The sequence below is a fragment of the Anser cygnoides genome, chromosome 1 (assembly GCF_040182565.1).
Source record: "Anser cygnoides isolate HZ-2024a breed goose chromosome 1, Taihu_goose_T2T_genome, whole genome shotgun sequence".
Taxonomy (NCBI): domain Eukaryota; kingdom Metazoa; phylum Chordata; class Aves; order Anseriformes; family Anatidae; genus Anser; species Anser cygnoides.
In genome coordinates this window covers 77,532,434-77,556,221 of record NC_089873.1, presented here as the reverse complement: position 1 = coordinate 77,556,221, position 23,788 = coordinate 77,532,434, and the positions used below count along the sequence as shown (strand labels likewise).

Sequence of the window (23,788 nt, the reverse complement as noted above, 5' to 3'; positions counted from 1 at the left end):
TTTGCTGTAAAATGCTGTATTACCTCCATAAAAGATCTCAAGCTCCAACTTTAAGCTTGAGTATTTGGACCACAGAGTCTATAAAACAGCTTATTTCTGCATTTATGTTCTTCTGCACCTAGCAGATGGACACAATTTGAAACAAACAAACAAACAAACATTTTCAAATATTACCTAATGAATGAATAATGAATAACACACTAAGAGAAATTTTTGGAGCCCAGAGCAAAATGAAAGATCAGTCAGTGCTTGGGTAAGGTTTCCTAAAGTTCCTCAGGCTGAGTTGCAATGACCTTGAAGGCAGGACACTACAGGTATCACTAAAGACAGTGGAATTTACTATAGATTACTGACACCATGACTGAAAGAAAAACCTGCTCCATGGTCAGAATAGTAACTGGATAATAGAAAAGACCACAACAACAACAACAACAAAATCAGCTGAGATGTAGCCATTACAAATACTTTGGAGCTGAATGTATGCTGCACACAAATATTACCTAGATACAGAACTCATGATGGAGAAGATTTTACTGAGAATAACGTTGAAACATAACTTTGAAGGAGGCAAAGGTGCTGAAGCAAACAGGCAGCCAAGGTAGCCAGGGTAGAGATGCAACATACTGTGACACCAAGACATAATGCTGCTTGTGCTATGATTGAGCCTGGAAATCTGAATCAGATTGTGTGATTCCACAGCATAAAATGTTGCATCAACAAATACCTCAGACATTCCCCCTTCCAAGCATTTAAACCTCCATAAAAGCAGTAATCCTTTTTCTTCCAGTTGGAGTTTCCACTGACCTTTAGGCTGGAGCTCCAAGCAGAGCACAGAGCAGAAGACACCAATCACATGAATAACAATTACCACAGTACCTTCTAAATTGGCTAGCTTAGAAACTTACCCCTCCAAAGCACAAACCAGTCAAAGACAAGTGCCAAAAAAGCCATCCAAATGTATGTCTTTGATCTTCTTTTCCCACCTGAAGAAAACTGTAAATTAGTGCAAACTAGGCCATTTCCACAATGATTTTCAATCTTCAGACTAGTTTGAAAGGGATCAAAATAACCTGGAGCCTCTACACACTCAGTGGGGGTAACAGCAATGAAGGATTTATACAAAACTCAGTTAGTAATAAATCACCTTTCATTGCCTGAGCCAGATACCTGAAATAGGTGAGGGTTATGCTAGCATCAGCAAGAGCAGTGTAATATAAACAGAGATACAGAGATAATTAGCTACCTAATCAGACAACCTCAGTGGCTCCTGACACATGTACTTCACAACTGCTTATTTCAGCCATGTTGCTCTTACCTTGCTGTTTGAGGCAGAAATATCCACAATCTTTTGCAATATCCTTATAATACTACCTTATAATACTACCGTATAATACTAATAATGCTACCTATATAATACTAATAATACTACCTTATAATACTTTTTTAGCACAAGGGTCTAAATGGCGCCAAAACTCCAAGAATCACTGCCTCTGAGACCTTTAACAGCCAGAAGCACTTAGATTTTATTGTTTTCAATTTCTGTGATGATAGCACTAGTGTCTCTTTGTATCCTAAAGTGCCATCAGTTCCCTAAGGACTCACCAACCCCAGCTTTACACAGCACTCTGCAGTTCACAGGCTGTGTCTCATTCATACAGTAACCCAATCCGATTTCTTTTTTCAACTTCAGCTAACAAGATCATGACAGAAGTCATCCCAACTGTAAAGCAGACCTCCAGTGCATGAGCAGCAGAGGGAAGCTGAGCTGTGATAGCACACAGGGAGGAGACGGCATTCCTACAGATGGCCTCATTTTCCTTTGTTAGAGTGGGCACTTCATGCTGCTTAATGGCGCTGCCCTGCTGCTATTAATACGCAGGCAGTCACTTGACCTTGGCAGTTGCTTTGGCTAAAATAATTCTCCTTTGAAACTGGCAGGGGCACAATAGGAGCACATGCCTGCTGCCCACTGCAGCAGGGCGCTCGGCTGGAATGAGTGACCTTCGCATGCCTCTGAAGGTGCAACTTCACGTCCCAGCAGCTTCTGCTGAACCTTCCTTCTTCTGCCGACCCCATCTTCTCCCTCTCCCTGGCAGCATCTCCCTGCCCTTTTTTCTTGTGTCACTGGTGTTACTAAAAGTTATATATATATATGTATATATATATATTTTTCCCAGCAATGATTCAGCTTGCTTTTAGAGTGAAGGGAAAGCAAAATGCACTTCGAGGATTCAATGCCGTTGTCCCCATAACAGACATCTAGATTAGAAAAGATGAATGAAAATTACTTCCCTTTTTTCCTTTCATTGTAAGGTGACAAGAAAACTAGAATTCTATGCTCTATTTATTTAAAGGCAGATAAGACAAATCCCATCATTAAAGTGTGCAATCATCTCATCTACCGTTACCCATTGTGAAGTTTTCTAAGCCAGTGGACTATAATTCTTCACAGTCATAGTAAAAGGTGGACATCCCTAAAAGGCAATTCATCCTCTTAGCCTGTATTTTAGGATTAGTCAAATTGGTCTCAAGATCAGGTGTCAGGTGCTGATATTCTGACATTAATGTCTGTAAGGGTCTGTTTATTTGTTTGTTTTCCAATTAAATTCCTTGGGTATCAGGGGTTCACTACTGAGCAAGCCCAGAATTACCTCTGTCATGTCTGAATCGCAGCATCAGCTTCATTCTGGTCAGATCCTTAAAAAAGATGTTTTCCTCTGCCTAGAAGCCAGCCATGGAAGCAAAGATTGCCCAAGGGTAGTGCCCACAGCCATTTGTGTGGCAAAGACAGGTGGAAGAGGGCTTGTTCTGAATATTTTTATTCATTCCTTTAATAAGCAACATTATAATTGATATTTAGATAATATTATAGTTCACAAATAGTACATTATAAGGCAACTGAGAAGTTGCTCAGAAGCCACAACTGCAATTGTGAGTTGGTTTTTGTTTTTGTTTTTATCACTTACTGCAACAGAAATAAAGCAGAGCCCTGGTCTGTTCTTAGAGTACTGTTGCTGCTACAGCAACACCAATCTGAAGCTTGTCAGAATACTACACTGTACCATTAGAAATGGTCATATTTAATAATGTAACTATGCTATAGTATAACTATTCTGTAACTACACATACACACACTAGGTATCAAAGGTGTTTTGGTTGATAGAGCATGTTTCATATGGAGAGGTGACATAAAACATCCCAGGAATGGGATCTTGCTCTACAAGATGAACCTCCACCAAGAGAACTGACTCCTATACTTTTATAGTCTAACTACACTGTCAAATCCTTTCTAGTGTAGATGAAGTCTTAGCATTGGCAAAACCAGGAGAACAGAGTTAGTGCAAAAAGTAACATCAATAAACAATAGATGGAGATAATCATCCATGCTCGCTCAGCTCACTCAGTTACTATTTAGAATTCATGACAGCAAACAATTACCTTGTACAAATGAGAACAGATGTCAAGCTCCTTTACTACAAGAAGCAATGATCGTGAACATGGGGCTGCAAATATAGTATAGTCTTAGTGCATATATATATATATAATATATATATATAATATATATAATATATAATATATATAAATATATATAAATATATAACAAATATATATAAATATATATAATATATAATATATATATAATATATATATAATATATATATATATACTCTTTATATACTTCCTATCATAGAATCACAGAGTGGTTTGGGTTGGAAGGGACCTTAAAGATCATCTAATTCCAAACCCCCTTTCATGGGCAGGGACACCTCCCACTAGACCACTTTGCTCAAATTAATTATGTTTTGTAAAATGAAGAAACGAAAGAAAATGGAATGTAATCACTGTTGTGTATGTATTGGATTTGAAAGTCAAGCACTACATCCCCAAGTACATACAACAGCTGCAATGATATTGACCATCACTTGTGAAATAATATGAGAAGATAAAGTGCAAGTTGAAATGCATTAAGCAGTATCATATATCCAATAAATTAAAATTAAATTAGTCTGCCAAAGTGAGCTACTACAAGGTACATCTGTAATATCAGAGGAAAAGTAAACAATAAGTTTAAGACATCACATAGTCTTAAGGGTTTTTAATCTACTAACTGCTCACACTTTTATTTCTATTATTTTAATTACTGTTCCAAGTCCTCATCAGTGCAACCAAAAGCCAGACAGGGTAAATTTCTACTTACTTTTCTTGCGGGCCTAAAAAGCAAATCAACAAAATATTACAGGGTACTTGTGACTTTCCAAAACTATCAGATCTGCAGCTGCCCATATGCATGTCTCAGTGTTAGCTAGTAAGTTGACAATGACACAGAGATTTCAAGGGTACCAACTAACACACATGCTAAGTCTCTGGCACATGCCAAGGAAAAAAATGTACTTATCTAGACAGCGTTAGCTGATGTCACTGGTCATGTTGATAATGCTATTCAAGACAACTTACTGTAGTTTATGTGCATGAGTTATTATTAATAAGAAGTGTTGGAATAAAAAACCAGATACAGAAAGAGGTATTCATGTAGACTAAATTTAGCTTAGTGGAGCTAATCCCCATCCCCAGCTCCTTCTGTTCTCTGTGAAAGTGTAAGCTTCTCTAGAAGGGACTTCAGAGCATGAGCTTAATTTAGGCTGAAGTTGCAGAAGAGGCAGTGAGCTGATTTACTATTTCTCAGCCGCAATAAAGGCAAGGGATTCCTTGTGCATGCTCATTCGGAGCCTTCTTGAGTTGCCTCTGGTGTTTGTTGGGCACTTCCCTGAACCAAGTCAGTTGGTTAATGAACAGAAAACTGTTTCAAGGAGGAAAAAAAAAAAAAAAAAAAAACCTTCAGCTGATTTAATGAGCTGAACTGGCTCAGGAGGAGATCAGAGGAGCATCAAAGCTGGTGGGTATGAGGGATGAGCAGGGGTGGAGGGCAGCACTTTGACATTTGCCCCGTCCCACAGTGCTGAGCTGACCATTTGACTCAGCTTTGCTGAGTAACTTTACCCTTAGCCGCCCTGTAAATGGAGAACTTTAGTGGTGGAATTGGTTACAGGAGTCCCTGCACCCACACTGTAATTTCCAGTCCCATTCTCAGGCTGCTGTCACTGCTGTGGGGCAGATAACAAATGATCTCCCTGAAAACAGGGATTTGCTTTAGACTGCTGTAATTGCAGCAATACAGATGAGGCAGCAGCAGCAAAGAGCAATGCAGAACTGGAAACCGCCAACATGGGGCAAAAGCTCTGAAGCTGGCTTAGCCTTTGAAGCGTTTCTGCTGACAGTGATGGGGGATGGAAATACCTTCCCCGGTATTTGTGAATACTGCCCCAGAAGGCTCCATTTATTCACTTGCTATGCCAGGTGGGGTTCAAGTCCCCTCTTCTGCAGGCTTCTAGCTTAGGTGTCAGTCAGAAGGTTGAGGCTGGGAGTCTGTGCTGCATGCAGACAGCAGCAGCAGTCTGCAGTGGGTGAGGGGTGTCTGGAGGAGGTGGTGTGAGCAACAAGAAGAGGAGCATTTCCTCCTACATCTTAAACTTGCTTTGGGGATGACTTGGAGAACCAAGGAACCGTTTCTGTCTTAGTTGTCTTCTTTGCTTAGAAGAGAGAGATGTCGGTATCCAAAATAATGGTACAGAGATGAAGCTGGAGAGTCACAAAGCAGTTGTTTTGGATCTCTGCTGTTTTGACCCAGCAGAACAATGAGTTTGCATTGTAATCCTCCAGGTCACATTACCAAATCCCAGCCATGAAGTATCTCACTGCCTCTTCTTTCAGTGTATTGTAATGTAGGAAGGAAACAACAGTTCCTCACAATAATTCAAAGCAATCAAGGAAGTTCTAAGTGGGTGCCTGTTAAATCCAAATGAAAGGTATTTGTTACAGTCATCCTAAAGCTCATGGCTCACTTCGTTTTGCCTACAGCTTTACAAACCAAAGTGGAAACTTGGTTTGCTGAACTGCTGGGATCTGTTGTAATGTTTAAAAGAGAAGATTCAAACTGGGTCCATGGACATCTTGGCTGACCTCTGGTGTTCTGGTGTACCACTCTCAAGGATCACTACTGCAAAATATAGCCCAATTCACTTAGTATGGGACATGCATCTGTCTTTACTTTCAGTGGTGTATTTTTTTTTTCTGCAAAAAAAATGTGTGTCCACAAGAACACACTAGCTTTCAAGGGACAGTCAGGACTCACAGCATAGTCTTTCTTCTCAGCATGCCACCTTGAATGATTTTAAAGGCAATAAGTGGTTTTAAAGGCAAAGAGTTTTATTTTCAAATTTTGAAAAGTCCCTAGTTTGAAATACATTACAAAAAGTGTTCCACAAAGTCAACCTGGAATAGATGCTTGCATACCTCTATGCCCAACTTCACCTAGGCTGCCATACTTTCTCTGAGAAGCAGCCCCTGTGGGGCTGCCACTTGCCACCTCTTATTTCACTGGTCAGTTGAAATAAGCCGTGACTGAGGGTGCTCCAGGAATCTCCTCAGCACTCAGATAAATACTGACTCATCACATCTGTCAGCAGTTGTCTTCCCCCTCCCAGTGATGCCAAACACCATTAAGGTTTGGATGCTCCCCCACATTGCCTGGCTGTTTTCTACCAACTTCCATCAACAAATCTCTACCACCATGAGTCCCTAGTGGGTTCAGAGCAAAGTGTGTCCTTCCTAGCCTTCACACAGGACTTGGCTGCAGTGTGATGGAGCCAAACATTCCTCAGTACTGGGAAACTTGCTAAATAATGCTCTCTGGAAACTCAGTTGTGTTCACTGTATTTCCACAAAAACAAAAACAAAAACAAAAACAAAAAACTTGCTCTGTGAACTATAGAGCAGTATGGGTCCAGAGTGCAATATGGCAAAGGTTAGCTAAGATATCAATTGGTACTTCCCACAAAGGAGGACAGTCGATCAACCTCGACCCTTAACATCAACAATCTGCTTCAAAGGCAGTGGCTGGAAGCCTGTGACTGTACTAGTGAGTACAAGCAGAAGTGTGTTTCTGTAAATACAGGTAAAAATGCATTCTGTTTTCAAAATTATGGTCATTTTTAACAGGGTAAATGTGGGATCATTTAAGTGAATGTCTAGTTGGATGGAAGTGTGAGAGAAGAACCTGGTCTTTAGTAAAATACAGTGTAAACAGCATCCAGGCTTGTGGGATTCAAGAGGCATAGTACTTTCTCAATGTATCTGAAGCAGTTCCCCAAAAACTGGTATGAATTTGCGCTGTTTGACCAGGAACTTCACCAAGATCATTCCAAAGATCCTGTGAGGCCTTCCAAACAGTGACACTGGCACAATGAGGAGATGAGGGAATCATAGTGCAAGGACATGAAAAGCCAATGAGGTTACTGGAGTAAGAGAAGACACTTCCCAAGCGAGGTCCTTTGCCAGAGCTAGATGTGTGTATCATGTAACGATACTTGACATTGCTTGGATCACAATCAGTCAGTCAAAGTAATGCAAATCATGGCATTTTTTATGGTGCTGAACATCTGCTTATTGTGGCATTGTGATGAAGAATCCCAAAACTCATTTCATAATAAGCAATGTGAGTGCTTTTAAAAGATAATGTAATTTAGTTTCCATTGACCAAAGCTGTTTTTCATTCTCTTTTTGAATATGAAAGCTAATTTAAACCTAGACTTAATTTGCACATTAGGTTAAATGCAGCTGAAAATAAAATGTGGCAAGGGCTTGGCTTCTACGAGCAAAACTCTTGGGCAGAACAGAGTATTATGAAGAAATATGAAAGAAAAATTTGTTTACTGGGAGACATGAATTATGAAAAATGAAATATCTTTTCCAGGTACTCTATCAATGACCCCCATATGGTAACATAGGTTTGACAGTGTCAAATTAATGACAGTGTCATTAACAGTGCTATAGTCTGTGTTAATAAAAAAAAAAAAGTTTAATTTAACAAGGGCTTACCTCTTCCACTAGCACTAGGACCTTCAGTTGCTGGTGATTACTGTACAAACTTGTGCACACGTGCATGTGATGTATGTTTGTTTTTGATTAACTACATTATAAAGGATTTAGCTATTATGAATGTGTTATCTGCTGTACTGTATAATCTTTAAACAAAAATTAAACAAAACCTAGGCCCAATGCCAAAAATAAGGAATCATTCTCTCAAATAAAACTGAGGTAAAGAAGGTTGCAGAACTGCCACTCCAAGATCATTCTTCTTTAATGTGTGATGTATTTTCCCTCCTAATGGAAAAGTCAGACAAATAAGCACAGAATTAAACTTAGGTGCACCAGAACTTCAGTTCAGCATTTGCAAGTATTGTGTGTACACTGGCACTTTGTGATTTCCGGCACATGAACCTCTCTCTCTCTATTTTGCAAAAGTGGACCAATAATTCATGTCTCTCCATTCTCCTTAGGACTAGAGCCATCTTCAGACCATTGCCATCAGACCACTGACATTTTGCTGTAGGAAAGAGTTCCATTAATAGAGATTTTCAAGTGAGCACTCTGTTTCTAATTTCTAACAGTAGTTTTGGAAAAAAGGAACATCAGGGAAATCATATCTACTTTCATGTGTTTTGGGAAGATGATGGCACAGATGCAGACCTACCTAATTACAGACCTTGTATACAAACCAAAACTTAAATGTGATTAAAATGTACATACACACACACACACACACAAAAAAAAAAGTTGTAATTGTATGAAGGTTACTAGGCAAATTTATTTAGACTGTGTCCCTTAACACTAGGGTTTGTTTTTCTGAAAAACTCTGCTTCATCAAAAATGCCAACGTTGCCAAACTTGAGCTGAACTTTGAAACTGTGACCTGTCACCACTAGGCCTCCTGTTTGACCCTGTCTCTTCACCTCTCAGTGCCTCAGTTCTCCGTCGTCTGAGAAAATAAATAAGTAAGTAACTGGAAGCAGGAAGGGGGAGTAATCTTCTTCTTTTGACCTGCACCTGCCCTATCTATTTAGATTGCAAGAGCTTCAGAGAAAGGATTAAATACCCTCTGCTTTTAATACTGCCAGCAGGACGAGGCCTGATCTAAATCAGGGCCTTTAAGGTCTTTCAGACAGGGAAGTGGCCTTTCCCTCTTAGCTTAATTACAAATGCTACTGTCATAACTAATTGTTGAATGCTTGTAATGCAAGAGAAGGATCCAGTCCAAAGAGTATGTGGTACAGCGGTGAGCGCTCCTCAGCAGGGATGCTGGCAGGAGGTATACGGACCTGTGCTCCAATTCAGGAATGAGTGAATCCTGCTCTCAAACGCCCCTGGTCTCTCCTCCCGCACATACCTTTTTTTCTCCCTTCCCATTTATTTTTGTAAAGTCCAGCTGTGCGTGTTCCAGTTCCGATTATACAAGATAAACTGTCTTACCCTGACTTTTCACTGTATGATTTTAATTTCTGTCCAGCTCCCATTTCATCTGTACCTAGGAAGTCTTGAATTCGTTTTCTTCAGCCACTACCTGAAGTGCCATGCGGATGAGTTAACTCATTCCTGTCTCTCCAGGGCACCCTTTGCAATGCCAAACAACATAATGAAGTAAAGTAGGTCACAGCTAGATAGTCATTCAAAGCCAGCACGGATCTGTACTGATGCCCAGAAAAGCAGGTTTCACCCTTTCGTCACCATTCGTTCTCACCAACTCTCCCAAGCTGGCACCAGCATTTATTTGGCTGCTTGGTGAGCCAGAGGGAATTAATCCAGTGAGTGCTAACCTGGCAAAATAATTGGCAAAAAAATCAACAAAACTTTAAGCTGGGAACAACAACAAAAGGGCAACCACAGTCTTAGACAGGAAGGGCTAGCCTCTGTGCCTAGACACTTATTTAGGAGGACTCCGGAATCTACCATTCTGTTTTCCTTCTCATAAGAGAGAGAATTAATGATGTGTGATGAGGCATCTACAGCATTTTTTTTCCTGGTGAAATTGGAAATGTCTGCAATTCAGCATTCTACCTCTACTTTCTCTCTTGACTGCTACAAAGAAGTCATGTTACAGCATTAGGAGAAAATACTTTTTGCTATTCTTTCCTTTCGATTCCCCATGCATTGGCCCTGCAGGAATTTCAGCAAACCACTTCTTTCTTTCCTGTTCAGCAACAATGGCAAACTGCATACCCAAAATCGTATGCCCAAAATGTCCCAATGCAAAGCAACAGAAAGGTCAGAGGAAAAGCATGTCATATCTTATTTACTGTTCTTTAGGGTGGTTGGTGTGCTTATTACTTTAAAAAGGAACAAAACTCCATTGACACTCTGGGGGCTCAGGCTTATCCCATGGGCCCTACATATTAAAATTTTAAAGTGATTCTCTATTGGGATTATTGGGATATGGCACAATAGTCCAAGATACTATGATGTGGGTTGGGCCTTCTGTTGGAGGAGGAGGAGGAGAAGGAGGAAGAGGAGGAGCAGGAGAAAGTAGTAGGAGGAGGAACCATTGTGGCATAGCATTGTTACATTCCTTGTTCTTGCCAAAGCATGTGTGACTTCAGACATGCCATTGTCCCATCAGGATTTATTCAACGACAAAAAAATTAGCTAAGTCAGCTGCAGGGCAAAACTCAGAGCACACGAAAATCAGATACTGTAACTTCAGTAACTTTGCCTCAGAATAAGACAATGTAAAATGCTTTATTTGTGCATGACTCCTCCTTTGCAGTGATTCCTCTTAACATTCCTCCTGGCTAAGTCAATAGCTCTGTGAAACAGAGAGAACACTTCCTCTACATTACTGTGAAGGTAAACTCAGAGATGTGTGTGAGGGCCTCCATGTACATAGCAAGCAGTGTCCTTTATGTGTACAGAGTCAAAAGCAGGACAACAGCCAGCTCACAGCCTGGGGCGTAAAGTAGGGCCTATTTCCAACACGATGCTGCCTGAGGCACTGCACTACACTGCACAGCCTGTTTCCAGCTCACGCAGGGCTCTGCTGCAGGTGACCTTGGGCTGGCTTCCGACAAACTCACTCCAACCATCTGCGCGCCCTCCCTCGATCAGCAAAAATAACCCAGAGAGGGACAGCGTTTCCCTTTCCTCTGTGAGGCTGCCATGCAGTTGCACAGGTCACGCTAAGCAGGCTCCAGCTTTCCTTGTGCTGCCGAAATGCCTGGCTGCCGTGGGCCAACACTGCAATAACCCTTTGTTGCAATACCCTTTGGTGCAGTGACACCCCATTGCAATAACCCTTCATTGTAGTGACACTCCATTGCAATAACCCTTCATGATATTGATACCCCATTGCAATAACCCTTTGTGGCAGTGAACCCTTGTTGCAGGGACCCCATTGCAGGGAACCCCGGTTGAAGAAACCCCCATTGTAGGGACCCCCACTGCAGGGACCTCCGGTTGAAGAGACTGCTGGCGCAGGGACCCCCAGTTGCAGGGATCCCCCCCATTTCAGGACAAGCACCCCCACAAGCCCCGTGGGGGGCGGCGGGCCGGTGGAAATCCCTCCACGCTTTCTCTAAAGCGCCCCAAACACGAGAGAGAGGGATTAGGGCCAGGTGCTGCCCGCGTGTCCCCGCAGCCCCCATCCTCTGCGGGGCCTGAGCGCGGAGCCCTCGGCCCCTCACGGCGCTGGGGCCCGCCCCGGGGGCGCGGCGGGGGGCGGTGGGGGGCGGTGCGGCCCGGCTGGTTGGGGGCCGCCCCTTCCGCTGCGGATCCCTCATTGCTGGGCGCCGAGGGCAGCTGGAGAACGGTTCTGCATCCCCCTGCTCCGAGCGTAGCCGGTGGGTGCGGGCCGGGTGGGGCTGCCGGGAAGCGGGTGCCCCGGGCCTCTGAAGGGGGGAGGCGGCCGGTGCCGGGGGGTGGGGCCGGTAACGGATGTGGGGCTTGGTAACGAGTGGGGTGGTTGTGGGGTCGTATCCCGCCGTGCTGACCCGAGCCTTCTCCCGCAGGACACTATGGCGACCCTGAAGGAGAAGCTGATGACCCCCGTGGCCGCCGCTAGCGCGGTGCCCAGCAGCAAGATAACGGTGGTGGGCGTCGGGCAGGTGGGCATGGCCTGCGCCATCAGCATCCTCGGAAAGGTACGGTGCCCTGCCGCCTTCAGCCATAAACCTAACCGTTCTTAGCCTGTTCCCGAGCCCTCCTTTCTCTTTTTTTTTTTTTCTTTTGAACATACGCATCTTTAATTCTTCCATGACAAAGCTGGAGGCTGCCCAGTGGAGCTCCGCCACTGAGTAACAAATGTGGGCGCTCCAGAAGTCGGTGCGGAGTATGGGAGGACTACGTGCCCTTGCAGCGTGCTCTTAATGCATCTGTGCCCTAACTGAAGGGGTTAAAATATCACTGCTGCCTTTAGTGGGCTTCTTTACTTCTCTTTAGCTGGTGTTGTCTGGTTACAGAGGTGTTACCTGTAGTCTTCAAAAACTAAATCTGAACCTAGAAGTTACTCTAACTTCTGTTTACTTTTACTAGGTGAATCCCAGGTTGTGGTCCTAGAGCAAAGTGTAAACACATAACAAGGATCTTTGTCCATAGTATTTGCAAAAAAACAAAAGACTATGACCAAGTTAAACTTGATTCCTTCTGCTCGTTTTTAAAAAGATGAGTGGGAGTCACAGGCCTTATCTTTCTTCCTAAGAAGACAAACTTACGCCCTACCCTCCTGAAGTGGTAGATCTTGCATCAAGTAGCTCACAATATTGGGATCAAAAATCTTGCATGTGCTACTGAAACAGTTGTCTCTTATTTGGAGATGATCTGTCCTCTATTACCTTGAGGATGTGTGTTTTGAAGTACTGATTTTAATTGTGGAAAAAATGTTCAAGGGCTTTGACTTGCTAATATTTAAGCCTTGGCAGTAAGTAAAGGCCATTGTGAACCTAAGTACTGAATTGAAGTTAACAACTTTTTTCACAAGTATATAACTTGTAACTAAAGCTGAAAGGTAATGGAGGAGAGAAAGACAATTCACTGTTGCTTAAAAACTACAGATATAAAAAGAAAATGCTTTCCTCAAACTCACTTGTTTCTGAAGCAGTGCTGTAGCCTTTAAGTATAACAGACCAGAAGTCAGGTAAATTACTGTAAACTTGATTACAATCCAGCATTTGTCTGCACTTAATATTGTACGCTATGCAGGATCAAATTGCGCTCTCAGAAGTTTAGTTTTACAGTTGCTGAGATGTATGGACCAAACCTAGAATAAAAGCTAGTCTTAAATTTTCCAGTCTTGATTATGACATGATGGAGTTCATTACCTCTGGGCTTCTGCTATTCTTATTCGTTCGCAAATGTAAGTTGTAATATAAAATGCTTTTATAACAGAAACATGTAATTCTTGTCACTGAACTAGATGTGACTGACTTCTGCAAGATGGTTGGCTGCCCAAAATGTCTTCTAATTTTGTTAAACCATAGCATAAAACTTTGTGCCTAACTTCCTATGTGTTAATATTTGGACACAGTTGAATTTTAGATGGCTTTAGATTTTATGTAACGTAGTGTGCTAATACTAAGTTCAGTTTACCCCTGTAGTATTAATATGTACATTTCAATGACACTAAAATTCCATGTTAGTTATTTTTAGCTCTGTTAGAAACAAGTCACTGTTGCTGTACCATTTTAGAAGTGGAAAGGTCTACAGTCTCAAGGCAACTGTTTTTAATGAGAATATTTTAAGCTGTTTCTGATGGTGATAATGTAGACTTCTATTCTGTGTGTGCTAATAGCAAGCTGAATTCCCTAGGCAACATTGATGCAAATTCCTGAAAGTAGTTGCTGGAGTTATTCCAGGTACTTCTCCGGTTCAGTGAGCAAACTGGCTCCTTAGCCTGCAGAGTCTGGTGCAAGGTCTATGCTCAGGCCCATATCACTAGTATGTATAAACTTATATATAATCACACTTCTGCATGCATTCTTTTCTGAGATTCGGATTACATGTAGTTTAATGCCGGTGACTTCTGTTAAGGATACTTCTGATAACATTTAAATAACTGAGACTTTTACTTTGCTTTTAAATAGTCTGCAGGGTAAACTAGTGAGTATACAATCACAGAATGGTTTGGGTTGGAAAGGACCTTAAAGATCACTTAATTCCACTCCCACTCCCCCTGCCGTGAGCAGGGACACCTTCCCCTAGACTTTGAGGTTTTCCTCCAGTACTTGATCAACTCAGTTGTGAAAGCTAATGGTGCAAAAAAGCAATAGACTCCAGTGTGATTTTTTTTTTTTAATCTGAAGTGAAAGACTTAAGTATACTTGCTGTTAAACATTCTTCTAGATGAAAAACAGTAAATAGTGTTACATGTTTAAAGTGTGCAGTTGATGCTAATGACTAATTTTGATGTGAAATTAGCATTGCCCTTTCTATATGAAACCAAAGAGAAGTTTGCTTGATGTGATGCTTTCAATAGCATAATAATGTCCTAACAACTACCTTCAGATGGGATACAGATACCTAGGAAAACAGAGCTACTAATCTGATTCTCAGTGTAATTTACTGAATTATAAGCCTTCAAAGTATAATGGAATTTACAAAGTTAGCTAACACTTCTCTCAGAAGGTGGTAAAACTCTGTAATAGAAATTCTCTGTAATAGAAGAACATCTTTATTCCACCCCTGTGTTTCACTGTTGTCCTGTTCTGAGACTACATGATGTTGTTTCCCTACTTAACCTGGCTGGACAACAAGCATATATGACTAAATCTGTTTTGCAAAGCAACAATGTTGTAATAGCTCTAATGGAAGAAAAATTAGTTTGTTTTCCCTGATACTGTCTCCTAATATCAAGGAAAATCAGTCTGTTTCTGTTCTATTTTTGTTCAATAAGTTAGTTGAAAGATTCTGTTTTCTAATAAGAAAACACACTTATTAGTGAAGTAGTATGGTGTTAAGTGTCCAAACATTAAAATGGGCCTTCTCTTTTTCTACTGAATGGGTTTATAGGGCTTCTTATAACTCAAAGGTGCAGCCTTTTTTTCTTTTTTTAAAAAAAAGTTACAAAGTGCATACAGGTAAAGGGGTAGCTGCACAGTCAAAACTACCCACAAGTAACGTTTTAGAAAGTCTGGACAAGGTTGATAAACTTGTTCTGAAGTAGCCTGTGACTTTGTTCTGGTGTATCTTGTAGTAGCACCAAGATAGTTCTGTCCTATGGGTTTGTCTTTATAGAGTGGATGCTTCCAGATGTTTATCATGTTCATTTAAAAGGTTATATTGCTCAACTCAGAAGTAACTATGGCTAATAATATATTGGTTCCTTTTAAATTTTGTTATTTCTTCAGAGTCTTTGTGATGAGCTTGCTCTGGTTGATGTTTTGGAAGACAAACTGAAAGGAGAAATGATGGATCTGCAGCATGGGAGCTTGTTCCTTCAAACTCATAAGATTGTGGCAGACAAAGGTGAACCTCAGAACCTTAAATTATTTTATTAATACTAGTATTCTGTAAATCCAATAGTGGAGCATTACTCATGTTATCAGGACTCAGGACTGGGCATCAAAATGATTAAATTTATGAATCGGGGTGAGATTTCAGACTAATATCCCAATGGGAATGGCTCTCAATTCATGCTTTCTTAAATCTCTAATGGTCAACTTACTATTTTGGGTGGCAGTTTTGTAAAACTGTTTTTTTTTACTAGTGAAGCAGTAGTACTTTAATATAGAAGAAATAATGTTCATTTATATGGATAATGGAACTGAGATTCAGAGGGGGTTGAATGTATTCTCCAGACCTGTGTGCTGATTTGTTGGGATGATGTCTCATGTTTGGGTTTGAATATTGATATGGTGGAGAGACTACCCAGAATACCTGTGTGAACATGATGGTGTTGAAATTAGTGATAAGTCTATTTAAGTCTTTTCCATGCTTGGTTGTAGATTATGCTGTCACAGCCAACTCCAAGATTGTGGTAGTAACTGCAGGTGTTCGTCAGCAAGAAGGGGAAAGTCGTCTCAACCTGGTTCAGAGGAATGTGAATGTATTCAAATTCATCATTCCTCAGATTGTTAAATACAGCCCCAATTGCACCATTCTTGTGGTTTCCAACCCAGGTAAGACAGTTCTCTGAAGTACTTATGAATTAATTCTGGTTTTGGAAAACTAGTGTTTCATTAATCTTTTCAAATAGAAATCTCTTGGATTAATAATCTTGGATTAATTAATAACTTCGGATGTCTGCTTTGTAGTTGCTAACTAAAATATAAAGAGCACTTCTAAGTGTAGAACACTTATTCAGAACTCCTCATAGTCTGCATTTTAAGAGTGTATCTAATGGTAGATACTTCCTTTCTTGCATTGGCTTAAGCAGTAGGTAGCTTTAAATTTCTAGCTCTGAAGGTTTGAATGAGCAGGAGACATTCATTTAGCTCTTAAGCTGTTTGTAAATAACTATCTTTGGATATACTATGGCCATTCTTCAGATTGAAGAATTTACCCTTTAAGATATAAACCATGCTTGTTAAACAATTGCAATAACACTGAAGTAAGAAAATACAGCTACATCTGTATTTTCAGGAAAGTTTCTTTGTGCTGAACAAAAATGGTGGGCTAAATATAATACATAAGTAATAACTACATCTTTCATAACTTACAAGTGAGCATGCACAACTATCTAACTGTCCTGGAAAAGCCTGGACATCAGGATTCCTAAAGCTGCTTATAAACATCAGTATGCTTTGTAGGAAGTCTCTGTAGGATTGTCTTTGCTAGATTCAACATCAGAGTAAAGCCATTACTATAGAGCTCTGGCAATGAACTGACACTGCTTTTAAGGCTGACTTGACAGTCAGAGTAGTGCATGTAAAACTACCAACTCAGCTGGTGTTTAAGCAATTAGCTAGTATACAAGTAGTACTAAATATTGGTTTACCAAGCAAGTAGTTACTATGCAAGTACAATAACATGGCAATTTTAAACTTATCTAAAAATCAAGTCACAAAACATTGTTTTTGTTCTAGCAAGGCTGAATTCAAATTAAAGACCTTTCCTGTAGCATAGCTGCAGGGGGAGAACTGCACACTGCTTTTCTAGAATTGTTTTGCTTTGCTTTTTCTTAGAATGTGTGGAATTGTCTTGTACAACTAGTGGGCGTAGTGGAAACTACTGTAAGCCCATTAGAAAGGACTTCAGGAGCACTGGAATATGACAGATCTGTCTGGGCTGTAACTCTGATAACACTGTCCACATCCTGTCCTGAGTGGAAAGCCCTACTGTTGGTGAACAGTGAGATGACAAAGCTGTGTCCAGAACTGTGATGCAGCTTGGCACCTGGAAGCCAGAGTGAATGTACTTATTTGAAAGGGAGGTGCTCTGTAGTCTATACATAGGTTGCTCTGGCCCTGGCAGAAACTGTGCCAATTGTGGCTGTAGGGAAGCAATGCCTAGTGGGCATGCCACATGTAGTCTCAGTGCAGTTTGCACCTTCCTGTTACATGCTTTTGGTGCCTGAGCAAATGATCTATATATAAATACATTCCTCCTGAGAACTGGCTTCTCCTTGAGTTTTGGAGTCAAAACTTATTGTTGTCTGTTCATTATTGTTGCTTTGAGCTACAGAGATGGGTTTTTCTTGTCTGCTGTAACCTTAATTGGTTTGTTTTCCTAAACTATTTTTAGAGACACATGCAGCCAAAGCATAGAGCTCATTTGGCTTTCCATACTAAAAAGGTATTCAGTGCAGAAACTATTTAATGGACAGATGTGTTCAATAAATGAACCTGAAGTAGTTACTAACTAGAAATAGTACATAATTTTCAAACTTTTACTGTAAATTGTTCTTGCCTGTTATTGTAAAGTGGAAGGTGGCATTACTTCAGGAAATTGCTTGACTGTCTTTAGATAGATAAAGAGTTCTGTCCCAGTTCTGGATGCCCTAGGGGTCTAGCTGTGACCAAAAAAAGCTCCTGCAGTTTTGGCTGGTAGGATATTTATATCCAAAGGCCTTCCTCAATATGTTTTGAGTGTTAGCTAGATGAGTCCTAAGCTTAAGTGATATATTCATCTTAATCCTGCAAATAGGATAGGTCTAAAATACTGTGAACAATGAGCCTGTCTATGTTTTGTGTCCTCTTGATTGCCCTATCCCTGTAATAAAGTGCTTGCTGGAACATTCTTTCTGGTATATGTGAACGGTTTCATTTACTATGCATGCTCTTCTTTTCAGTTGATATATTAACCTATGTCACATGGAAGCTAAGTGGCCTGCCAAAACACCGTGTGATTGGAAGTGGCTGCAATCTAGACACAGCTAGATTCCGCTACCTGATGGCTGAGAGACTTGGTGTCCACCCAACCAGCTGCCATGGCTGGATTCTAGGAGAACATGGTGATTCCAGTGGTAAGGAGCAGTTTTGGCCACAGTATTACAGACTGAGGCTGAATGTGTTAGAAAAATCCGAAAACGGATGTGGCTGAGCTTGAATGACTGGCACTACACTGTCTCTTAATCAAGATCATAAGACAACAAAGTCCAGGAAATCCAGCTATGCTTTTTTTCAATGCAAGTGATTCAGGATGTATAATTAAATCCTGAATTGAAAAGACCAGTTTTCACCAATGTAGTGCTGTGTCCTAAGGACTATAGTTTACTACTTCATCCTTAGTTTTTGTGGATTACTGTAACATATGGTCTGTAACGTGATTCTCTTCTGAAAGCAGTATTAGTTTGTACTAGGTGGGTGGCAGAGATTGTTGTAAATAATAGAAAAGGTTTACAATCCAGATTCAAGCTAACAACTATTCCTTCCCTTATTTTGTGACTCCTCCGTGGTATTTAAAGAGGTTTTAAAAAGGTAAATTTGAAAATCATGAAATGAAAGAAGCTTATTCATCTTAGTTTTCATGTTTATTTCAAGCCTGAAAAGATGCAGCAGAACAGCTGTCCAGAAGATGGGTGCTGCTTTAAATTGTAGTACTGTTTTTGTAAGGGAGGCACATCTTCAATGTCACATTGCATTTGATCAAAGTAGTGTCTGATCAACTACAGTACTAACTGAAGCCAGCCCAGTGCTGTCATGAAAGCAGAGCTTGGTTGAGCATACACAGAGCTTGTTCTGCTTCACTTTCATCTGCTTTTGCTTTGAAGTAACCAGGAAATTTCCTGGTTACTATGCAGGAACAGGGGAGAGTGTCTGTAAGTTTCTGATGTGAAGAGACTTGCAAATTCTTCTCCTGGTATTCTAAGTTTGCATATTGCTATCCCGTTATTCAGGGAAATAGAGTACAGTTCTTGGAGAATATCTTCATGTTGATGTGTGGGACAGCAAATACATACTTTTGCAATTCTTGAATAAAGTTAGTTTTAAAAGGCTGAACAACTAAGATGTGCCTATTTGCTCAGATTTGAGGTTTCTGACTTGAAAAGTACTTGTCCAGAGGACTCAAAGATCTGTCAGTTGTTTAATCTGTACCAGTACTAAAATATTATCAAACCTGGTGCCCAGAGTCCTCAGAAGTAACCATAGCTAAATGAAAACAGAAAACCTTCTTCTCAGACTATTGTGGTTCTAGCTGCTATGACTTTATTTCAAGTTTATATTAGCAAGTAATCCTCTGCTTTGCCTAGTGAAGTGCTGTGGAAGCTTATGTCCTCTCTCTGTTGTAGTGGCTGTTTGGAGCGGAGTTAATGTGGCAGGCGTTTCTCTCCTGGAGCTGAATCCTGCCATGGGAACTGACAAAGACAGTGAGAACTGGAAAGAAGTCCACAAGCAAGTGGTTGAAAGGTATAGTAAGTTAAGGAATTCTATGGATGCATTTGATACTAGAAATAGCATTTCTGCATGCTGCATCTCTATTCTGCTGCAGCTTTAATGCCCTCATATTAGGAGGGGTTGCACAAGTGGAAGTACTAGTTTAAGCACAGAAATGCAGGATTTCAGTTGGTAAGCTTTATTTTCCTGCGTTGATTCCAACTCTTGTGTAATGTACCTACTTGAGTACTGCAGGGCTTACAGAACCAGTATGCACTTGCATTCTTGCAAATAATTTCTTACATGGCTATCCTTGTACAAAGGGAGCAAGACGGTGGGAAAAGGTGATATGTTTCTGTGAGCAGAGCATTGGAGTTGACTCTTAGGAAAACTTTTGTTTGTGATTTGTCAAAAAGCTGATATGTATGTCCCTAAGTTACCTGTCTCACTAAGCTGGTGTAAAGCTTTCAGACATTGGGTAAAACAATTAAGATGTGGGGGGTGGTATGCAGCTTTATGTCTACTTAATTGTTCTGAATACATCTGGAATATCTAAGCCATTGTCCTACTGATTTGAATAAGGAATTTGTTTTCTTCTGTTTTTGTACCTTTAACTAAAATAATAGTTTGTACATGGAATCTATGAATCTTTCTCTTTTTCAGCTGAGAGAACAATAGGGTTTTGTTAATATACATATGGGATAATGTAGACTTCATATTTTATACTGTAATGCTGAAATGTGACTTACTTAAATGTTTTAATTCTAAAACTTAGCATATCACAGGAGTTCTTCTTTAAATGGGAAACATTTGTTTATCTTAAGGCGTCTTCAATATACTTTTTGGAATACTAAATCTTAATGTGACTATTTCAATGTTTCCTTAGTGCCTATGAGGTAATCAGGCTGAAGGGATACACAAACTGGGCCATTGGCCTTAGTGTTGCTGAGCTCTGTGAGACCATGCTGAAGAACTTGTGCCGGGTTCATTCAGTGTCAACACTGGTAAAGGTAAGAAATGGTGGCTAATTGGATCCTCTAGTTAATGTTTTTATTGTGGGAGAAACTAGACTATGAAAAGACTAAAACAGTCAGCAAGGTGATGTACAAAGGAAGCTTTGTTAAAAAGTACTGAGTTTGAAATGTTATACAGGGAACTTACTGTTGCAATTTTTCTCTTCTTAGCTTACCTTTATAACAAGTCTGGAGCCAAACTGTGCTCTGTACTGTCTAGTATTGTATTACCCTTGTGTAAAGTTTGCTATGCATGGTATGCAGCTTCATTAAAAGAAAATCTCCATGCAAAAATGGAAAACTTCATGGAGGCCCAGCTGTGATTCCACTTAACACCCCCTAGCAAAGGTGGTAGGGAAAAGCATGTCCTGTATAGCTGATTTTATATATATATATATCTGTACTAGTTGCATAATCCCTTGTGGAGGAAGGAATCTGAGCAAGCTGAACTTACAGCTCCCTCTATAGTCAGGAAACAGACTTGTCACTGCAACATACCATAATTCTGTATCTCTGAGACTTGTCAGCTGCTTGCTGGATATAAACAAAATTGAGGCTTTTAGAGGTAGAATTTCTGAAATCTATTTCAGTATTGCTATTTGGTTTAAAATAATAGCTTTTTGTATCTTCAAATACATTGACTGAACTTTCTGCAGGCTATAAAATAAGCCTGCTTTCTGCAGGCTTTAAGGTCTGTCAGAAAGATTCTTGACATGCAAATCTGGAGTTATGGATTTCTGTCAGTAATGTACTATCTTGTTTGTGGCAGGGCATGTATGGCATTGAGAATGATGTCTTCCTGAGCCTGCCTTGTGTCCTAAGTGCCTCCGGATTGACCAGCGTCATCAACCAAAAGCTGAAGGATGATGAGGTGGCTCAGCTGAAAAAGAGTGCAGATACATTGTGGAGCATCCAGAAAGATCTCAAAGATATGTAATTCACAAATGTTAAATTCCAGCAATAGAAAAACAGCGTGTTGTGTGCAAATGTGGGCTCTCTACTCACTATACATCTCTATGGTTAACATTTAATGCTCTTCCAGACTGAGCTTTTGTCTACAGTAGCTAAACTTATGCTTGCTGTAACGCACAGACCTTATGAACAAATAAAGCAACTTTCAGGCATGTTTTGTTGTCCTAGCGACTTATTTCTGGTATTTCTAGTTTATTCTAGATAATACATTCTACTTTCATGTAGTCTGTGGCAGACAGTAAAGGATAGACGTGTGTGGTTATAAAGTTAGAAACAATGTAGTCACCTGTGGTAGGATTTCACTAATACAGTCTTACTGGAAGCCATTTCTTTATAATATTTTCAGTTGATATAATGATTTAAGTGTAGTTTATGCCCAGATTCTTTTCTGATATCTTTACTGGTGGGTAGAAATTGAATAGGGGGTTTTCCTGTGGGCCACCCATCAAAAATATGCCAACATTAAGGTTTTGTTTACCATTACCCTACAGAAACCTAGAGAAAGGGTCCTATAGATCTAGAAACCTGCTATGGGAAAAACTTACGTTGTTTACACTTCTCTTATGTAGATTGACTTATTTGCCTGTTACTAGTTACTCATGTCTAGTTTTCAGTGATGTCTTGTATCAGTAAACTTCTCTTGATTACCAAAGTCCCAGTGTTTAGTTGGGCTGAAGTCTTATGGTCATAGATTTGGGCCTTAAACTGCTGTGTCCAATTTTGGAAGCTATACAAGTGCTGATTCTCTTACAGAAGAGAACAGATTCCTGAAATATCCTTAAGTTTTGTTTTCTAATTTTTTTCTGTGCACTTACAGAATTGATACTAACCATAAAATAAATGGCTAAGATAAAAGGGTGATAAAAGCAAGTTGCTGAGAATTATACTCCTTTATTTGTGACACTTGCTCTGAACAACATTCATGAAATATCCCAATACAGAAAGATCTAGGGGGGGAAAAAAAGCAGAGACTTGGAATAATGAATGGTGTTGGTGGAGGACACTATCATGCAGCTTCATGCTGTTCCCTTGGGTCCTACTGCTGGTCATTAGAGAAGTAGAGAGAAGAGACCAGTGCCTCCCACTTTTGACAAAGCTCTAGACCACAATGAGGCTGCCTATCAGTCTTCTGCAAACCAAGCTTGTACCAAAGGGTCTGGTTGGCCACTTCAGCTGCCAGAGCAACTTTGCTCAGATAAAAGATGAAATTTATTCTCGCTGCTACGCCAGTTGTCTGAGGTTTGGGCAGTTATGAGTGTTCAGTACTCATGTTCATTATGTGATTTTTTTTTTTGGCCTCTGTCCTCTGGAAATTATGGATTTTGTAAATTTATCAGCAGGAAGGTCCTTTGCTACTTAATTTTTTAAGCAAAAGTCAAAATGACATTTTTGTTTGCTTAGTGATCCTTTAATACTTAAACAAAAAATCTTTCCTATATAAAAAATAGTGAATGCCTTCTAGTATGAGACAATACTATCAAAACCAGGTAAACATGTATCATAAGGCTGTATTATCAGATCACTTACGCATTTAATGTCAGGTATCAAATACTTTAGTTGAATCTTTCTTTTCCCTTTCTCTTCCAAATTACTGTGAAAGACAAACTTGTTGGTGTGGATACTGGCATATGTCAGAGCCTTTTCTAGCTCTATCATAACACTGAGTAGTGGATGGAAGCATTTTCAGAACCATGTAGGTAGCTTTTGTAGCTCCTTTTTAAACAGAACACCCAGTAAGCCTTTCTGTAGTGTGAGATAACTGATATCCTGTGATTTATGAAGTATTACATAGCCAGTGAGATACCATGTATCGGGATGCTGGTGACAGCGTTATTTACAAAGAGTATCACAAGAAGACCTTAGAGATTCTGCTCTCAATCACAAGCTAAATGCCAGACTATTGATAGGATGGGGGAATCAGTCTTTGCTGTCATAACCAAGTGTGAAGATCTCACTGGAAGTCTTTCCACACCTGGATAGATTGACTAGCTCAAGTTCCTGCTAAAAAAAAAAATGTTCGTGATCAGTTGGTGTGGTGTAAGCAATGGCTGTCTGCATGATATATCCACTGGCAATTTTCACCTGACCACGTTTAGCTGGTTACCTCTGTAGTTCCTTTCCTGCTTTGTTACTTGTGCTGTACTCAGTTAATGCAATAATTCAAAACTG

At 40.2% G+C, this 23,788-nt stretch overlaps 1 protein-coding gene across 1 annotated transcript; it reads left to right on the top strand.

Annotated features, from left to right (window-relative positions):
• The first annotated feature begins 11,569 nt into the window (after positions 1-11,569).
• LDHB (lactate dehydrogenase B) lies at positions 11,570-21,771 on the top strand. Its single transcript, XM_048053927.2, has 8 exons — positions 11,570-11,726; positions 11,895-12,026; positions 15,228-15,345; positions 15,825-15,998; positions 18,110-18,283; positions 19,550-19,667; positions 20,521-20,644; positions 21,417-21,771. Exons 2-8 carry the CDS (start codon positions 11,901-11,903, stop codon positions 21,582-21,584), a joined length of 1,002 nt encoding a protein of 333 aa, XP_047909884.1. The 5' UTR covers positions 11,570-11,726; positions 11,895-11,900; the 3' UTR covers positions 21,585-21,771.
• The last annotated feature ends 2,017 nt before the right edge of the window (positions 21,772-23,788 follow it).